General features: G+C 47.5%; 2 protein-coding genes across 2 annotated transcripts; one reads left to right on the plus strand and one right to left on the minus strand.

Moving 5' to 3' along the window:
* The first annotated feature begins 879 nt into the window (after positions 1-879).
* Positions 880-5,223, plus strand: LOC102699732 (prolycopene isomerase, chloroplastic). Its single transcript, XM_006663476.3, has 13 exons — positions 880-1,263; positions 1,753-1,959; positions 2,046-2,145; positions 2,616-2,698; positions 2,790-2,846; positions 2,924-3,076; positions 3,152-3,230; positions 3,413-3,561; positions 3,678-3,812; positions 3,910-4,023; positions 4,207-4,317; positions 4,407-4,515; positions 4,658-5,223. Exons 1-13 carry the CDS (start codon positions 880-882, stop codon positions 4,729-4,731), a joined length of 1,755 nt encoding a protein of 584 aa, XP_006663539.2. The 3' UTR covers positions 4,732-5,223.
* A 543-nt stretch (positions 5,224-5,766) lies between these two features.
* On the minus strand, positions 5,767-8,643 carry LOC102700006 (F-box protein At5g06550). The gene is made up of 2 exons (XM_015842212.2): positions 7,036-8,643; positions 5,767-6,336 (listed from the first exon to the last, which is right to left on the minus strand). Exons 1-2 carry the CDS (start codon positions 8,343-8,345, stop codon positions 6,093-6,095), a joined length of 1,554 nt encoding a protein of 517 aa, XP_015697698.2. The 5' UTR covers positions 8,346-8,643; the 3' UTR covers positions 5,767-6,092.
* Positions 8,644-18,708: the final 10,065 nt, after the last annotated feature.

The following is an 18,708-nucleotide window of genomic DNA, read 5'->3' on the forward strand; positions in this document are numbered from 1 at the left end:
TGAGCGTCGGTGCCACCTGACATGGCGCCGCGATGTACAAGTTGGGCGCTATGTTCCATGGTGCGAGCTTTGGGTCCATTCCTAAAATATGTTTCAAGATAGATCTATTTGTAAAGTATGTTTTTTAAAGCTAAATTATGCAAAATTCAGTTATTATCCTATCCTACACCTTCTGCCTCTGACCACCCTTAAAGCATCCCCATCAGCTCATCCATCTCATCCTCCATCCTATAAATAAAGGATAAAGAGTAAAAGTTGAGCTCCAGCAGAACATCTATCTCATCATCTATTTATGGATATCATCCATATTAGGAGAGAGAAACTATATATTTAGATGTTCTCTCTCCAATCCTCTAAATAGATATAGAGGATGATTATCCGCTGGAGTACAAAGAGATATGAAAGATGAAAGTGTTTTAGATAATCATCCAAATAAATATATAGATGATCAAATTTAGATGAGCGAGTGGATGCTTTTATTCAGGTGGGGTTGACTAAAAGTTGACTTCGACTTCGGAGCCGGCCGCAGCAAGCGACCAACCCCACCTCACCGGCTCACCCCACCCAACCCATCACCATCACCGGCCCACCACCAGTGACCGACCAGACCGGACCGGAGTCACCGGACCGGCTCACTTCCCCCAAATCTCCCACTTCCATGGCGGGCCCACCACCAGTGCAGCAGCCGGCGGCCAGGCCACTCCCGCTTCGCCTCATCCGCCCCTCGCCTTCCCTCCCTCCCTCCCGCCCCTCGTCGTCTCCTCCCTACTCCCCGCTCGGAATCCCCCTCCCGCGAGATTCTCCTCTCTCCCCCAACTTCCTATAAGACGCCCGCCTCCCCTCTCGAGCTCCCGCCCCCGCTCCCCCGGCCGGCCAGCCATGCCGCTCCTCCTCCTCCCCGCCGCCGCGCGCCCCCTCGCGCCGCCGCTCCTCCACCCCTCTGCCGCCGGAGGAGCGGCCCGCCCCTGTGGGCCCGCCCTGCAACGAGGGCCCCGGTTCCGGCGGCGCGGCGTGAGCAGCGCGGCGGTGGCGTCGGAGAGGCCGGCGGTGGAGGGTGGGAGTGGGCGTGGGGGTGGGTACGACGCGATCGTGGTGGGGTCGGGGATCGGCGGGCTGGTGGCGGCAACGCAGCTGGCGGCGAAGGGGGCGCGGGTGCTGGTGCTGGAGAAGTACGTCATCCCCGGGGGAAGCTCCGGGTACTACCGCCGCGACGGGTTCACGTTCGACGTCGGCTCCTCCGTCATGTTCGGCTTCTCAGACAAGGTGAGGGCAGCCGACTTGTGAGTGAGTACAGTTTGTGGGTGGATTGGGTGAGATTAGAATGAGATGATTGTTTCCCGTGGCTAGATTCTGGGTGATTGTGCGCTGGCGAATTTGATTGTGAGTGATTGCCGAGGGAGGTCTTGTCGAGGACAGTGGGAATTGCCGAATTGGGGAAGGGAAAGTTGGGAATATTATGGTTGGTGGGTGGCTAGATGATGAGAAAGTTAATGTTGTTCATGTGCATTTATGCTTCATAATGCCCTGATTGGTACTTTACCTTATTTGGAGTGGAATGTTGCATTCATGGCGAGATTCGCAGCTACAAATGTCAACTTATAATTGTAGACTGGAAGTGGGCATGCCTCATGCCTGGATGACTGGGCAATGTTTCTGAGAGATTGGCATGTGTGGGTAGACTACTGACCGATAATGCGTGTCTATCTGTGAGTGTTGATTTTATCGTGCGTATGACATGTGTTTGTCATCCAGGGGAACTTGAATTTGATCACACAAGCACTAGAAGCTGTTGGGCATAAGATGGAAGTTATACCGGACCCTTCTACAGTTCATTTCCACCTGCCAGGTGATCTCTCTGTTCTTGTGCATAGAGAGTATGATGACTTCATCGCAGAGCTGGTTAACAAATTTCCTCATGAGAAGGAAGGAATTCTGAAATTCTATGGCACATGTTGGAAGGTACCACGTTCATTCTCTACTCTTATCTACTGTTTTCACATTGTTGTATTTTTCAATATCATGCTTTTTTTTTTGTATGTGAGCAGATCTTCAATTCGTTAAATTCTTTGGAGCTGAAGTCCCTTGAGGAGCCCCTATACCTTTTTGGGCAGTTTTTTCAGAAGCCTCTGGAATGTTTGACTCTTGGTATGAAAACTACATCCACATATTCCTCTACAATAACTTGTGACCCTTTGTTTTCCATGTGGAGAAACTATTTTATAAATTAGCAAACTCCAACTAAATCGAATACAATCCCACCCAAAAGAAAAACAATGAAAGGATGATTGAGGAAAGGTTGACCATTATATCATATTTACTGCTTAGGCTACGTTCGGCAAAAGCCCTTAGTTACTCCAAATCCCTCGTTTTTCATGCGCACACTTACCAAACTACTAAACGGTGTATTTTTTGCAAAAATCTTCTATAGAAAAGTTGCTTTAAAAATTATGTTATTTTAATTTATATTTTTTATAATTAATAATCAATTAATCATGTACTAATCTATTACTATGTTTTTCACGCGACTTACCCTACTCTTCCTCAATGCCGAACGTGGCCTTAGTCAGACTGGTTGACTTGATGCAATGAAAATCATGAGTTGATCTCTCTTGCAGCTTATTATCTGCCACAAAATGCTGGGGATATTGCTCGCAAGTTCATAAAAGATCAGCAATTACTCTCCTTCATAGATGCTGAGGTGTGAGATATTTGTGAGTTTAGTCACTTGTTCAAACTTTGTTTCATCAACCATGTGATTTCTGTTAAGTCTAGCTTAACTTTGTTTGCAGTGCTTTATTGTGAGCACAGTCAATGCCTTGCAAACGCCCATGATCAATGCAAGCATGGTAAGTGGAATGCGTTGCTCATAGAATTTTGTTTTTGGTTCTTTTAAATTTCTGTTGTCTCAAGGGGAAAATAACAGGTCTTGTGCGATAGGCACTTCGGGGGAATTAACTATCCTGTTGGTGGCGTTGGTGGTATTGCTATGTCCTTGGCAGATGGACTTGTTGACAAAGGCAGTGAAATATGCTACAAGGCTAATGTGACCAATGTTATTTTAGAAAATGGCAAAGCTGTAAGTTCAACTTACTGAGACTAAATATATGTAGCTATTATCATCTTGTTACCTGAGCATTTTTCATTACTACAGGTTGGAGTCAGGTTATCAAATGGGAAGGAATTCTTTGCTAAAACAGTTATATCAAATGCCACCAGATGGGATACATTTGGTAATTCCACACATCTATTTTTATTTGAAAATTTCATGCTACTAGCTTGTTGAGTTTCATTTGTTACAATATTTTCATCTACCACAACCTTTGCTCAAAGTTGATAATTTAACTATGTTCTTGAGTAACCATAACTACTACTTGTGCTTATCCATAAAAATAACAATTACTTCTACTCAAAGGTAAACTCCTGAAGGTTGAAGAGCTTCCAGAAGAGGAGAAAAACTTCCAAAAGAATTATGTTAAAGCATCGTCATTTCTTTCCATCCATATGGGTGTCAAAGCCTCAGTTTTGCCTGCTGATACTGATTGCCACCATTTTGTGCTTGAGGTAGGTACTAGTTTTTTCACTGCTGGGTATGTCATACACAGGCAGTTGGTACACTAAATGTAAATCGATATGAGTGGTTTAGTCCATAATAACTTAATTCTGCATACAATTGGCAGGATGACTGGGCTAATTTGGAGAAGTCTTATGGAAGCATATTTTTAAGTATCCCTACAGTGCTTGACCCATCCTTGGCTCCTGAAGGACATCATATACTTCATATTTTTACGACTGCAGGCATAGAAGATTGGGAAGTATGGACTGTGTTCTTTCTGTAGTCATGAGCAACCAAGCCATTTTGTACCAATGTACTTATTTCATTATGTTATTTATTCCTAATATCCACCACAGGGTCTGTCTAGGAAGGATTATGAGAAGAAAAAGGAGCTTATGGCAAGTGAGATAATAAAAAGGCTTGAAAAGAAGCTGTTTCCTGGTCTCCAGGATGCAATAGTACTCAAGGAAGTAGGTTCTTTCTTCCATGTCAGGATCTTAGACTATGTTCTTTTCAGCACTTGGATCTTGACTAATTTTTGTTTAACCTTAAAATGCTGCTAGCAGCCAAAAATCTGTAATGAAGCTAGTTTTGATTTCTAGTACTAATACGGTTTGGGTTTTTTTTTTTTTTTGAACATTTGGTGTTGTCAGGTAGGTTCACCAAAAACACATCGAAGATTTCTTGCCCGAAATGATGGTACATATGGACCCATGCCACGGGGCAAACCAAAGGGATTGCTAGCAATGCCTTTTAATACTACTGTAAGTTAATGTGCATTGTTTACTTAATTTACTGATAACCTTGTCGTGCTGAAACCTTGTTGGACTGAAATTTGACTAATATTTTACAGTCAATAGACGGCCTGTACTGTGTTGGCGACAGCTGTTTTCCGGGGCAAGGTGTAATTGCTGTGGCATTTTCAGGGATCATGTGTGCTCATCGAGTTGCAGCTGATATTGGTAAGTTCAGGTTGTACCAGCAATCCAGCATCACCTAAGATGAACTGGGTTTCCTGAATCGGAAGCTTTATTTATGTTAGGGCAGATTTCTCACGATGAACATTAGCTGATATTGCATTTGATTGCTTTGATCCTCATCCAGGACTAGAACAAAGATCTCCTGTACTAGATGCTGGTCTTCTTGGACTCCTCAGATGGTTTAGAACACTTGCATAGAATGGTACGGATAAAGATTGGTTGACCAGACGGCGATTGATTTTATGACTACAGAAGAGCGCCTTCTTGCAGATGTCATGGTTACTGCATATGTTTGTTTTGGTGACCCATACATGGACCAGGCAGCAGTTTTTGCCCTCTAGGGGTCAGAAAGTTGGATTTTCAGCAGCAGTGATGATCCCTGACAGGCTGAAGCTTCATGGAAAAACCGTACAGGTTTCAATTGTTCTTGGAAGCAACAGGCGTCACGGCTAATATATGCAAATATGTACTTCAGAGCCTTTACACATGTGACTACAACCTACTGTCTCATGTATGCCCATGTTGTATATTGACAATTGAGAGTACTACACCCGTAGCTGTATATAATGCAAGTCTTGCAGTAATGCAAGTCAGATACAACTGCAATCTTCCGAAGATAGATGGGCTTTCGTCCTAATTTTATGAAGCAAATTAGACTAACTGCCTCATCGTAAATTTCCAACCTAACATTTAAGGTTAATTTTGGTGTTTTTTCATCGTAGTTTATTTTTCAACATTTGTTTTTAGATCATTAAGAACACACATATAAAAGTTTTTTTCGTAAATTATTTTTTATTTGTAAATATGCCGTTCGACTCTTTACCCGCAAAAAGCCAAACAGTGACACAAAGTAAAAAGGCTGGATTTGAGGTAAAGAAATATACCTCTGTAATTGGTCTAAACATGCTACAGTATTGAGTTGAAACATAGTACTGATTACTGAGGTTGTCAGCATTTAAAAATGATAGGTATTTCAGCAAAGATTTGGTTGTTTAATCGAACAAACGAGGTGTATGAGATGTCTGTAGTCTGGGGCTTAAAGCTCTACATGCCATTTGTAATGCGAATTCATTGTGATCATAAATCATGATACAGTTTGCTTCAGCAAGATGACACATAAATGCTTTAGCTGGCGCCAAGGCGCCAGCAAAAGGATGTACCCATACGACTACTCAACTTTACAAGATGTTTAGAGCCAACAGCTACTTGATTACAAAATCGTATTTTGCAAGCCAGAATAAAATGGTCATTGAGAAATTTATTATTGTGCAAAGTTACATGTTGCAACAACAACAATGAAATAAATGTCCGAGACTACATTCTTCCAAAATTTAGGATGGTACAAACAAGACACATGTTACAACAACAATGAAATAAATGTACACTACATTCTTCCAAAATTTAGGATGGTACAAACCAGTCAAATTAAGCAGAGGCTCATGAACCTGAATTCTGACAGGAAATCGTATGTGATTGATCATTTAAATAGAATGGCAATCGAATTTTCACCAAGAACAGCGATCACGTATCAAACTGACAGACCTAGCAGCTCGAAAAATTCAGAAAGAGAACTTGAATCCTCCAGTCTTGGCATCCACAGCGGACTCCCAGAATGAGACTTTCTTCTTGCGAGCAGCAACCTTCTGTTGGGCTTCAAGTTCAAGTTGTTTAATCATCCCAGGATAAGTTTTATCAATGGCGTTGCGGAACTTGTCGTGCAGGTTTACCCTGTCTGTAGTCCCTGATACAAGTTCACTTGCATTGGGTCTCTTGAGAAAGTCAAGAACATTCAACAGATTCCTCCTGAATATTTCATAAAGAAAAAAAAACGGAGACAGCAAGTCATTCATAAAGATGTAACAGGATTAGACAACGGCTGAATATCAGATTATATGGAATAATGACACATCAAGATCGGCAATTAAACAAGATTCAAGAGGAATCCACATCAAAGCTATACAGCAACCCAGATTGAAATGAGAACACCCTCATGACACATGCCTTCTTTCAGTCGAAACGAGGATAATCAGGAGGGAACTTCGTTGACACTACACGATACACCCATTAGCACCTGGCTCATCAGGAGAACCCAGCTACGGCTTTTGTTAATTTCTGCTCCTAAGAAGCTTAAACGCAGAGTCAATTTTGACTCAATGAGTGAAGAGGGCATCATTTGTAAAGTACAGAAATAAGCCTTTGTTGACTTCAAATAGTTTTAGAACCTGACAAGACAATTTACATTACTTACTGTTTGTGAATGAACATATGCTTAAAAGCATCAAGCCTAGAACATTGGATTTTAGTTTTTGAATTTGTACTGGAGATTCTAGTTTGTTTTATACACTTAGTTATTACTGGCATGGTGATGCACCATTTTATGTTCATTACCACAGAAGGCCATAAAGGAGCATTTTGTGATGGTTGCTTAATGTGTCATAAGAAAGTCACATATCTAGTGAAATAACAAAAAACAACGTTGGCACATGAGATGTGAACTCTAACCTGCTCACATAATTCTGAGTAATCGCAATTGATTCCTCCAGATTGATCACCAGATGCCACCATCCATTAGGCACAAAGACAATCTCCCCAGTGCGGCATATGCACTCAACAGGCCTCTTTTCCCAGTTCTTACATGCCCCATAAAAATTCATGAACCATTCCATGATAGATACGGGACTAGTGACTTCTGCCCCATCCGCGCTTGGGTGGACTCCTGGCGGCACCACCTCTGGTGGGAACATCACCCACTTCTTGGCTCCCTTGATCACAGCATTCCACGCCGATGTCGAGTTCGGATCCACATGAAACGATGAGCCTGACCCTGCCGGTCCAATGATAACCCATCGGTGGTCCGGCCTTTCCTCCCCAAGCACCCCAAATAGGTCCTCGCGGAAATACACCGGCACCTCATAGTCCCTCCCCATCTCCGGCACCTTCTCGGTGAATTTCGCATCGAAAAGGTACAGTGGCCTCTCCTCCTGCACATTGTCAGCGTACTGGAAGTAGCCATCCAGCGTCATGCTCACCGGCCCGACGGCGAACTTCTGACCATCCGAGACATTTAGCAAGTGCTTCCTAGTCCATTTCTGCAATGCCGGCCAGCTCTCGAGGCACCCCTCCAGGAGCACCGGCCGGTTGGGCTCCTCGAATTCTGAGACGAATTGCTCGACGGACATGCCGCGGCGGCGCTCGATGGTGTCCCGGTGGAGCCACTCGGGCCGCATCTCCATGTTGGCGCAGAGCCAGCTCTGGAAGAGGTAGTCGGAGTAGAAGCCCTTGATCTCGAGGCCGCGCGGGGCGGGGGCCCCCGACGCGGCGGCGATGTAGGTGGCGCGCCACGAGGTGGAGAAGGCGAAGTCCCCGCCGAGCTCGTCGAGGACGAGAGCCCGCCAGAGAGGGTCGTGGGAGGCGAAGACGTAGAGCGCCCTGGACGCCGCGGAGAGCCTGGCGAGGTCGCGCGCGGCCAGGAGGCCGAGCACGTCGAGGAGGACGTCGTCGGGGAGCGGGCGGAGCGCGCCGAGCCCCGCGTCACGGAGGTTGCTGCCCCCCGCCCCGCCGCCGCCGCCGCCGGCGAGGAGGAGGTTGCCGAGCGGCTGCACGAGGCATCCTCCCGCTCGGCGGCCGCTCCCTTCCCCCCCGGGATCCGCGCGCACGGAGCTCTTCAGGCGGAAGGAGGTGGCCTCCCCGGCGGCGCCGTCGGCGTTGGACTTCGACTTGGTGGTCTTGCAGGGCAGTTTGCTGCCGCGGCGACGACTTGGTTTGGGCTTGCGTTTGGTCGGGCGGAGGAGGGAGTGGAATGCGCTCGGCATGCTCGCTCGGCGGCGGCGGCGGCGGCGGCGGGAGAGCAGAAGGGAGGGGAAGGGGTTTCGGACTTGGGAAAGTTTGGAGGGCAAATGGGGTGTGACGAGCCGATCCGACGGTCAGTGTTGCAACTCTGCGGGAATGGGCGACAGAAAAGACTACACGAAAAACCATGGGCGCCGCACGGTCCGTCGCCGACGCCGCCTCCCTATGCGCGCGCCTGTGCCGCTGCTCCCTCCACGCTCTGCTCGCCGGGGCCAATTCTTCGCGCCGCGCGCTGCCCTCGCCGCCTATCATCTCTATGGCCTATCATCTCTATGGCCGTGTTCGGCGAGAAGTGGATAAGTTAATTTATCCGACTTGGAAAAACGTAATATAATAAATTAGTACATGATTATTTAATTATTATTTATTAAAAAATATATATAATAAATTAATATGATTTTTTAAAATAATTTTCCTATAGAAATTTTTTGTAAAAAATATATAGTTTAGCAGTTCGAGAAGCGTGCGCACGGAAAAAAAAGTAAGTTAACTTACCAAATCGGTCTATCTCGTCAGCAGAATCCGTTTTTATGTAGTGCACGAAATGCCATGAATTTTTTCACCTAGCGATCTTTTTCGAAAACTTATTTTACCAATAGACCCTTAAAAAAACTTAGTCTAGAAATTGAAATGTTTTCTCGTCGCTAGATCTAATATCTCGGCGCCAACAATACTAGCGTCGACATCATTAGCCTTCGTGGCACCAATCATTGACGTGAGATGATCAATGTCAAAGAGGTTAGTAGCAAGGACCTAGTTATAAATAATCTTATTTATACATACGCCCTCAAAAAAGTCAAAAATAAAATAACTTATATTGCAAATTAATTCTTGGCATTGAGAATCTATTTTTAAAATAAGTTATTTGCAAATAGATTCACGGTGTCAAGTAGATTGGTGTATGCCCCTTTCTTGTTAGTGGCCATTGGACCGAGGTTGTCAGCACCAATCATGCTAGCGCTGAAATCCCTAGTGCTGCCACCAATCTACTTGACACCGCCTCTCAACTCCCATGCCCGAATCCCTAGTGCTGCCACCTCTGTTATGCCAACTCCCGCTTAGCCCTACTCGGCGAGATATATTCGGTGCTCCATCTCGTCGTTTGCAGTTCCTAATGTACCATTACTTTCTTTTTCTTTTTCTCGTCAATTTGCCAACCTCGTTGAAAAATCGAAGGACCATCGAATTTTTGCGATAACTATTTAAGTGTATCGTTGAATGACTTAACTAGTGTAAAGTTGAAAATTTATTGTAGAAAGATCACATCAGGATTTTTGCACAGAAATATTTTTCACAAAACACACAATTTAGGAGTTTAGAAAATATGCGCGTAAAATATACATGGTTTACTATTATCATGTTTTCTTTACCTTTGTTTTTTTAGACAATATTGTTTTTAGATTAATTTTATTGTTGGACAGTATAGGCAGAAAAATGTATTGCGTAAATTGGACGATTTCATCAAGCCTATGGGCCGGTAGATATTGGACTGTTATCGAATATCCTAATATAACTATAGTTACCATGTATCTCTAACACCTACATAGAACAACGTTTATGTTTACACCGGAGAAGAAATAACAGAAATACTCAACAATAATAGCTCTTTATACCCTAGTCGATGTATCCAAAGTAAAGAGCTTTGATGTATCCAAAGTAAATAGGGTGATAAAGCCATGGTTGAGGTAGCCATGCATAGACTAGTCGTGGCTGGTGTAGCCGAAATCAAAGATGTTGATAACAAGGTAGCCAAGCCACTGAACTAGAGCGGCCACAATAGCTACTAGAAAGAAGATGCGGCGATGATGCTCTAAGTGGGTGCTGATAATAACGATCAAACATAGATCCAAAAGTCAACGACATATAAACTACAATAATCCGATGGCTCGGGTCATCTTTTTGCTTTTTGAATGAAAAAGACAAATCATATATTTGTAAATAAAACTTTTATATACGTGTTCATAGCGGTCTCAAAGCTAATGCTGATAAACATATACAATGAAAAACCTCAAAATCAACTGTAAATTAAAATTTTAAAATTTAAATTTGACTTACAAACATAACCAAAAGCTAAAGATGGGATGAACGACGAACAAACTCGACCTACATATGAGAGGTTGTCTAGGCTACTCCACCACGCCGGTCATGGAAGGATGAACCCTCGAGAGGAAGCCCCGAGCGTGGCAGTAACCTCCCCATTGCCGGTCTCAGGGTATGAACAATGCTCCTATGTGGCGAGTAGCTCTAGCTCGTCACGTAGGGACAATGCTGATGTGGAGGTGAGAGAACGTGAGGTAGAGTGGTTTCATCAGAGAGCTTGTGCCTTCTGCAGGTCACCATATCCTTGTCAAGAAAAGCAACTGACAACACACAGATGGGCCCGTAGGGGGAGTGGAGAGGAGAGCACTAGATTGAGGTTGTCGCGCTCTTGCCGAAGACATCGTCGGCAACGAGGCAGTGGCCGACTCCGCCGCCCCGTGCATTGCCCATTGCGTCTGTGCTCCGTCCTCCACAACCGCCTTCACCGCCGTGCTCACCTCCGTGCTCCGCCTGCCGCTGCTGCCTCCTCCGCCAAGTCCGTGCTCTGCCTGTTGCGGCCGCCTTCGTCGCCATGCCTGCCTCCGTGCTCATCCTTGCCCGAGCTCCGGCTAATCCACAGCAGGGGAAGCTCAGACTGCCCAACTTCCCCAGCCTCCGTAGCTTTGAGGTGATCGACACAGCCAAGCTAGGTAGAGGTCGAGAGGATCCGCTCCGGTGTCGTCTGTGGCGTTGACATCATCGCCTTTGCTAGGCGCAATGCCTGCTTCTTCCTAGTTAAGTACTAGCATCCGGTGCTCGCCACCGTGCTTTGGACCAAGTGACCAGTGAACCTCAACTTAACCAACGACCTGATGGTAGTGCAGGACGTCGGTGACGACGGCGAAGGTGGTAGTGTTTCATGATTTGGTCACCGCCCCTCTAATGCTAGTAACATTGGGCCATCTGCGGCCATGGCCACCTCCACTGCGCATAGCGTCAGCCTCATCCGCACGCTACCAAAGTAGAGAGTCCAGTCGGTGCAACGCGTGGTGGATCAAGGAAAACTTTGTCTTGCTCACGCGTTTTTGTATGTGTTGAAGCTAATTCATTTTCTTGAATATTCTTGAGAACTCGTGAATGACTAAGAGGCTAAAGCATTTCTAGAAGGTTCTACCTAACTCATGAATAACTAAGAGCCTAATGCATCTCTTGAAGCTTCTAGATCACTCATGCATGGTTGATAAGGTAGTTTATATCTTGAAACTTCTAGCCAACTCTTGCATGGCTAAGCATGAAGCAAAGATCAAGTAATAGCTAGAAAACTATGAAAATATCTATAAAAATATAGTATGTATATGTAGATTGCATGCTTAAAAGACAAGGTCTAGAACAATCTAGCTAATTGGAGTAATTTAACCTAGCCATCCAATATGTTGGATGGTGGCCTATAAATAGTAGAGTAATCTAATCTAGCTAATTGTAGAGTAATCTAACCTTATAGTTTGAACTTTAAGCATCGGCAATTTTATTTCAGACTTGATAATGGTTTAATAAGTGAGCCTGAAATGTTTTAGTCTGTTCCCAATTTAGTCTGAAAAAATGACTGAAAATATAGTAAGGCTTCACTTTGCACTGCCTTGTTGGTCTTGTGTTCTTCGAGGCTTACTAAGATGATCAGCATAGATAATTAACAACCCAAGTATAATAGCGATAACACTATTAATTAAGTAATCAAACATCTGATAATAATCTCATATCATTGGACAGATGCTACATAGTGAGAATACATGGAAAAGAATGCAGATAAAAATATATTGTACTTATCTAACCATTTACTTTTATTTCTCTCCTTCTCTATACATGGAAAAGAATGCAGATAAAAGAACAGCACTTAACGGACCACATGAAGCTTGTTCCACCGTGACACGCACGGCAATGTTGCTCCATCTGCAAAGAATCAAAGTTAGTGACATAACAGTCAAGCATAATTTTCATGAAATGAGTAAAAAAGATTATTAACTTATCATTCTCTATATGTCTTGGGCGAACTTTACTTTTGCCATAATCTGCTATGAAACAAATCAGACAGAGAGTATACTTCTTGTTACATTTTGCAGCCTCATCCTTATATGAAATATGCATCATCTTTCCCAGTTATTCTAACGTATTTACATCCTAGCGCTCCGAACAAGCTGAAGTAGATCAAAAACAAGGTTGAGCTCGCATGAAGTTGTATGTGTCTTCATCCGGTGGCTCGACATTGACATTGGAGATGATCACGCCCACGTTGGTGTCGGGGACTACAACCTTGGGGTCGACATTGACATCGGGAACGATCACAACCATGTTGTTGTCGGAGACGATTGTTGAATAAATGGGCTAGACCCAATTAAGTTTAATTAAAATACTATTAGCCCACAGTAAATGGTAGAGCCAATAATACCACCTTGGAGATTTTAATTGGAGTATCTCAACTTAAATAGGAAGTTATTGGAGACTTCTTGTTGACAAGTTAAGATAGAGGGCGGACTGCCACACGCGCGTGAACGCCGGGCCGAGCCGAGTCGGCCGACCGAGGCGTGGGCGTGGGTGAGGCGGGCCACCACCGCCGTTGTTGCCTTCCCATTTTGCAATGGTAGTGAATTTAAGGAAAAGAAAATCGAATTTTCGTGATTGCCTTCTGTCACGCCCAGAAATTCCTCACACGAATTTCTGAACTTAATTGTGTATTAAAATCCCTATCCAGGACCAGACAGGGTACACAAAAAGACAATGTTGATTACATAACCATCGTTCTTAGAAACAACTAAAAGTAACACTTATTCTAACGAAAATGCAGCGGAAAGAAAGGTAGACTAGCTCCAGCGGGTACGGCTCCAGTCCACAGGCAAAGCTTCAACGGTAGACCAGCTTACTCCTGAGAGTCACCTCCATCGGACTCAACTTCTAGCTCTGGAGGGGAAAATTGAGCAAGGCTGAGTACAAACCACTGTACTCAACAAGTAACACGGAAAAGAGGTTAATACATGATGCATAAGGATCATCAAGAACAGGCTTAGGGTTAGTTGCAATAAAGCAGCACTTAAATAAATAACAGAGAATAAACCGAATAAAGGTAATTAAATACATTAAAGGATAAGTAAATAACAGTTGTAAAATAACACAACACTGTCCAATGTTACACCACGTTGTAACAGGCCCAACCACTACTCAACGTTACACCACATTGCAGTAGTCCCAAGTGAAAACCAGTTTACCAAAGTTATTAAAGGTTCACTAATCACAGTGAAGCTGGTAGTTCGCCCTTAACCGTGGGCACGCCTATTCGAATAGGTTATACTCTGATCAGAGATGTACTACTGTACCCACAAGACACGACTCCACTACACTTGAACGCGCGCCGACATACCAACATGGCATACCGAAAAGGAGACCGTGATAGGACCCGTCACATAACCCTCCCTATTTAATCGCACCGCACTTCAGGTTTTACCCCCTCCTTTACACCAAGTCGGGCAGTCCCCTCTTATGCCTTGGTAGATTCGGAAGCAGCAGAGGCTTTCGTTACACCACGATTGCCCGTCCATACTCCATCACGCCTACCCTTGCCTTGGTATGTCAGATAGTTCGAAGCCATACGTCAAATCCCACCTTACCCATTTCGGCATGTGGTTAGCACTAAATTACTTCCAGGGTTTCCCGTGAACCGGTCCTTAATTGCCATGGGTGCGACTCTTAAAACCATGCCCCCACAGCCCACCTTTAGCAATATTTTAGTTGACATTAGCCCGAACCGGGTAATGAATCATTATTACAGCTATTCAGAACTAAGTATGATTAAATGTGATCCCATGAGCTACTTGTTCTAAACACGGCTAAGTATTAACCTAGGTCTAACTCTAATCAAGTTACCCTTGGTCTAGTATGAATAAAGTTGGATAATCAACGGCATAATAATAAGGATTACCCAAAAATACATACAGTAAATACTTTAATTAAAACAATCATATTTGAATAAATAAAGCGGGGAATTTGCAATAATGGGTTCAATATGATCAAAGATGAGTGCCACTTGCCTTGCTCTGGCCCCTGGGGTACTTCGGCGACGATCTCGAAGTAAATCGGCTCTTCGGTGGGGTCCGAATCTAAGCGACAAAGCACAAAAATAAATAAAACAGGCACCAACTCTACTGCAACAGTAAAAGAAAGTATTTTTAATGGATTCTTGACAATTTTATGAATTTAATGAAATTTGAATGGGCCTAAACGGAGACTAGATGAATTAGTTATGAATTTTAGAAGTTTTCTGGGTTTTTAACTAAATAGGAAAGTCCTAAATCAATTATTGCACAATAAATGGGGCCGCTGACGTCAGCGAGGAGAGAGGAAGCGCTGACGGTTGACAGGTGGGGTCCACCTGTCGATGAGGGAGAGAGGGGAGGAGGGGCTGACAGCTGGGCCCGGGAGGAGAGAGGGAGGGGACCGGCTGACGCGCGAGACCCGCGGGGAGGAGAGAGGGGCGAGAGGGGCGGCTGACGGCTGACGAGCAGGACCCACTCGTCAGCGACCCAAAGCAGAGGAGGAGGGGGAGGCGGCCTCGGCCGGGAGGGGAAGACGGCGCCGACGGCGAGTGAGCGGCGACGGCGAGGACCAACGGCGCGAGGGCGACGGCATCGGCCGGCGACCGGAGGGCAATGACGGCGACGGCGGCAGCCGGCGCAAGGCAATGGGCGGCGGCGCACAGTGTCAGGGCGATGGCGACGGCGCACGGGTGGTGGAAGCGGGCGCCGGCAACGGCGGCACGGCGAGCGTCGACAGCGGCGGCACGGCGACCCTGTGGCGACGGCGAGGAGGCGGCGCACGATGCCTGGCGACGGTGCGGGTGGCCCGACGGTGACGGCATGGACGAGCGAGAGGAGGAGAGTGAGGTAGGGACGCTCACCGGCGACGGCGACGGTGGTGGCGAGTCGGCGAGGATCGGGAACGTGTGATGGCGCAGCTCCGTGGTGGCGAACGGCGACGACGCGAGGAAACGGACCTGGTGGCGAGACGGGCAGGTGCGGCGACGAAGGGGACGGAGAGGCGACGAAGGGCGCGGGGTGCCCACCGGCGGCGATGAAGGCCGGAGGAGGGTTGGCGACGTTGAGGCGGAGGCGACGGCGCGGCTGGACGGCGACGACGGGCGGCAGAGGGCGAGATCGCACGTCAGCAGCGAACGGCGGGGCACAGCGGCGGCTCGGGGGCGGAGGGGAAAACAGCGGCAGCGCGGTGGCGAGGAGGGGATTTTATAGGGGGGTGGCACGGCTAGGGCGGCGAGGTAGTTGGAGACCGAGTCGGCGACGCGGCGGACTCGGCGGCGGCCGTTGCGGTGGCGGCGCGGCGTCCGAAGGAGTCGGGGCGGAGGCGGACTTGGCCAGTGACCGGGCTCAGTCGCTGACAGGCGGGGCCCACCTGTCAGCGGCGCAAGGGAGGAGGGAGGTGGCGGCGGACTTCGCGGGCGCGGACGCGGCGCGCTGGGCCGAGGTAGCGGCCCAGGAAGGAGGGAGGAGGGCGCGCGCGAAGGGGAGTGGCCGGCTTGGCTGGGCCGGCCGAGCGAGGAGAAGGCCGGCTCGGCTGGGCCTGCCCGGGAAGGAAGAGGGGAAAAAGAAAAAGAGAGAGGAGGAAAATTGGACTTCGGCCCAATTTGAGAAAGAAGGGAAAAGGAAAGGAAAAAGGAGGGAAAAAAGGAAAGCCCCACTTTTGCCGAGTTTTAAATTAATTTGCTTGACCAAATTTTATACTTCTTCAATTTGAGTTTAAATCTAGTTAATCGATTTGTGAACCTCGATTTAATTAAATTAATTTCTTTTAGAGGGATTTTTTCTGAGTTAATTAAGCCAATTATTATTTACGAATTTCTTTTACAAATTTAGGCTTGGGACAAAACTCCGGGTGTGACACCTCCCGTAACGTCCGCAGCAATAATTACACGATAATCACGTAACGAAAAGCGGGGGTACGGGATTCAGTTCAATTTTTCTCTCTTTCTTCCCGAGGCCAGAAGCGAACCTCCATTCTTTTGCTATCCTCTCCGGTTCACGACTTCTGGCAAAACCCCATTCGCCAGATTACCTGCAAGGGTAAGGGGGTGCTAAAGTTTTTGGGGAGTGCATTCGTACGACTGCTCGCTGCACAACTTCCTCGTGTCAACCGGTGGCGCGCACGGTGACGTTATTGGCGCGCACGGAGGAGATGGTGCGTATGGCGATGGTGGCAACGATGGCAACGGCGACGCGAACAGGAACAGCACCAACGGTGGTTGTTCTGCCTCAAACACCAGCGGAGGGCTATTTTTAGGGTATACCATTCTCCTATTCATTCTGTTCATAGATGTGTTCCTGTTCATTCTGTTCATAGCTTTAAACTGCCTCTAAGCAATGGTTTCATTGCTATATGACGATCAAATGATTGTTTGTGCTTATTACATATTAAGCATGCTATTAGATGTTCTGTTAATACTCATAGATTATTTCCTATGATTGTCATACATGTTGTTTTATTATTTTGCATTAAAATATGTCGAATTGTGAAACGACGACGACCTCGGTGGTGATACCATCGGATACGAGGCTCGGTTGTGCTACTATCGGAGACGATTCCCTCGGCCATGCTGCCACCGGAGACGATGACATCGGATGTGCTGCCTCTTGAGACCATCACCTCGGTCCCGCTGCCGCGGGGGGCGAGCTCGCCCATGCTGTCGCTACGGACGATGATCTCTCCGACATTGCCTGTGGTGAAGATCTTCCCCGCGATGTCGTCGGAGACTATTAACTCACACGCTGACACCGGAGACGATGATCTCGGCCATGCTGCCCCCGGAGACCATGAGCTCGGTCGCGCTGCCGCTGAAGACCACCTCAGCCGCACTGCCGCCGGGGACGAGCTCGCTCGCGCTGCCACCAGGGACGATGATCTCTCCGACATTGCCTATGAAGAAGATCGTCCTCGCGATGTCGTTGGAGACTATTACCTCAGACGCGCTAACACCGGAGACAATGATCTCGGCCGTGCTGCCCCCGGAGACCATGACCTCGGCCACGCTGCTGCTGACGACCACCTCAGCCGCACTGCCGCCGAGGACGAGCTCACCCACGTTGCCAACCGGGAAGATCCTCCCCATGATGTCAGCAGAGACCTTATTGTCCTAGACAACAGATGACGCAGCAGCGCCTCCTCCCCACGTGTTGAGCCGTATCGCTGCTGATGCAGTGGTGCTAGCCATTGGTAGGCAGCTAGGCGCCATGTCTCACCTTTGGCCAACCAGGCGCTCAGGGAGCTCAGCGCCCTCGCTGCTACCCTTGGTGTTGTGTTTTTGCAGCGTCCTCCGTGTCGAGTTCATCGTTGATATCGGGATCGAGAGGATGAAGAGGCGTGACCAGACCAGGGTGCGTGCGGTGCGCTCGTTGCGCTGTCGAAGGTGTTGAGGAGAAGGGGAGGCACACCGGAGTAGCTTTCTTCGGTGGCCGGAGAGCACGGGGTGGAGTTGGCGGTTGCAAGGAGGAGGAGGAGGCGTCGCGGTGAACCAAAATGATGAGCTCAATGGAGATTGGAGACGACGAGGACGATGCGGGTATAAATAGCCACGTCGAGATTCTGTAAGGCGACAAAAAGAAGACGGGCTCGAGGCCTCCGGCTGGGTTGGGTTGGTCAGGCCCACCCTCAATATGAGCCTAAGACTTCTCCCACACGCCACCTTTGTATAGGGCCCACTCCATCTCCATCCATCTTGTCGTCGTGCCCGCCGCGCAACAGTTGCTCAGCTGCGCAGTGATCACCGACTGATCAGTTCTTCGCCTATTCGTGTCTCCTCAAGGCATGCACATTCAAACCTCCTCGATTGAGTACCCTCGAACGAAAAAGACATGTCAACGTACACATTAGACACTTATGTCCTAGTACACGAGGCTCTAGGTGGATCCATGAAAACTTTACCCTTTACTTTTACTGCTACTGCTGCTTTATCTCTCTTCTCTCCCCTCTCTCTCTATCTCTCCGTCTCCTCTCGCTCTCCCTCTCCGGTTGCCGCCGGCGGCGCTCCACGGCTAGCGACGACCACGTCCCCGACGGCGGAGTTCGAGGGCACGGTGGCGCTGGCGCTCAGCGACGCGTGCAGAGCTGACATGCGGAGGAGTTCGAGGGCACGACAGCACTCGGCGGCGCGGCGGAGGCGGCCCTTGCGGCAGAGCTCAGCGCGCGGCGGAGACGGCCCATGCGGGAGAGTTTGAGGGCGCGGCGGAGGCGCATCCCGGCGGCCACGCGTCCCGA

The sequence above is a fragment of the Oryza brachyantha genome, chromosome 11 (assembly GCF_000231095.2).
Source record: "Oryza brachyantha chromosome 11, ObraRS2, whole genome shotgun sequence".
NCBI lineage: Eukaryota > Viridiplantae > Streptophyta > Magnoliopsida > Poales > Poaceae > Oryza > Oryza brachyantha.

Excerpts from the sequence above, each read along its gene's own strand:
- LOC102699732 (XM_006663476.3), top strand. The coding sequence starts at position 880 with ATGCCGCTCCTCCTCCTCCCCGCCGCCGCGCGCCCCCTCGCGCCGCCG. Across the intron at positions 2,847-2,923 it reads CCATGATCAATGCAAGCATG|GTCTTGTGCGATAGGCACTT; the intron begins GTAAGTGGAATG and ends GGAAAATAACAG. Across the intron at positions 3,077-3,151 it reads TTTTAGAAAATGGCAAAGCT|GTTGGAGTCAGGTTATCAAA; the intron begins GTAAGTTCAACT and ends TCATTACTACAG.
- LOC102700006 (XM_015842212.2), bottom strand. The coding sequence starts at position 8,345 with ATGCCGAGCGCATTCCACTCCCTCCTCCGCCCGACCAAACGCAAGCCC. Across the intron at positions 6,337-7,035 it reads ACTCAGAATTATGTGAGCAG|GAGGAATCTGTTGAATGTTC; the intron begins GTTAGAGTTCAC and ends TGAAATATTCAG.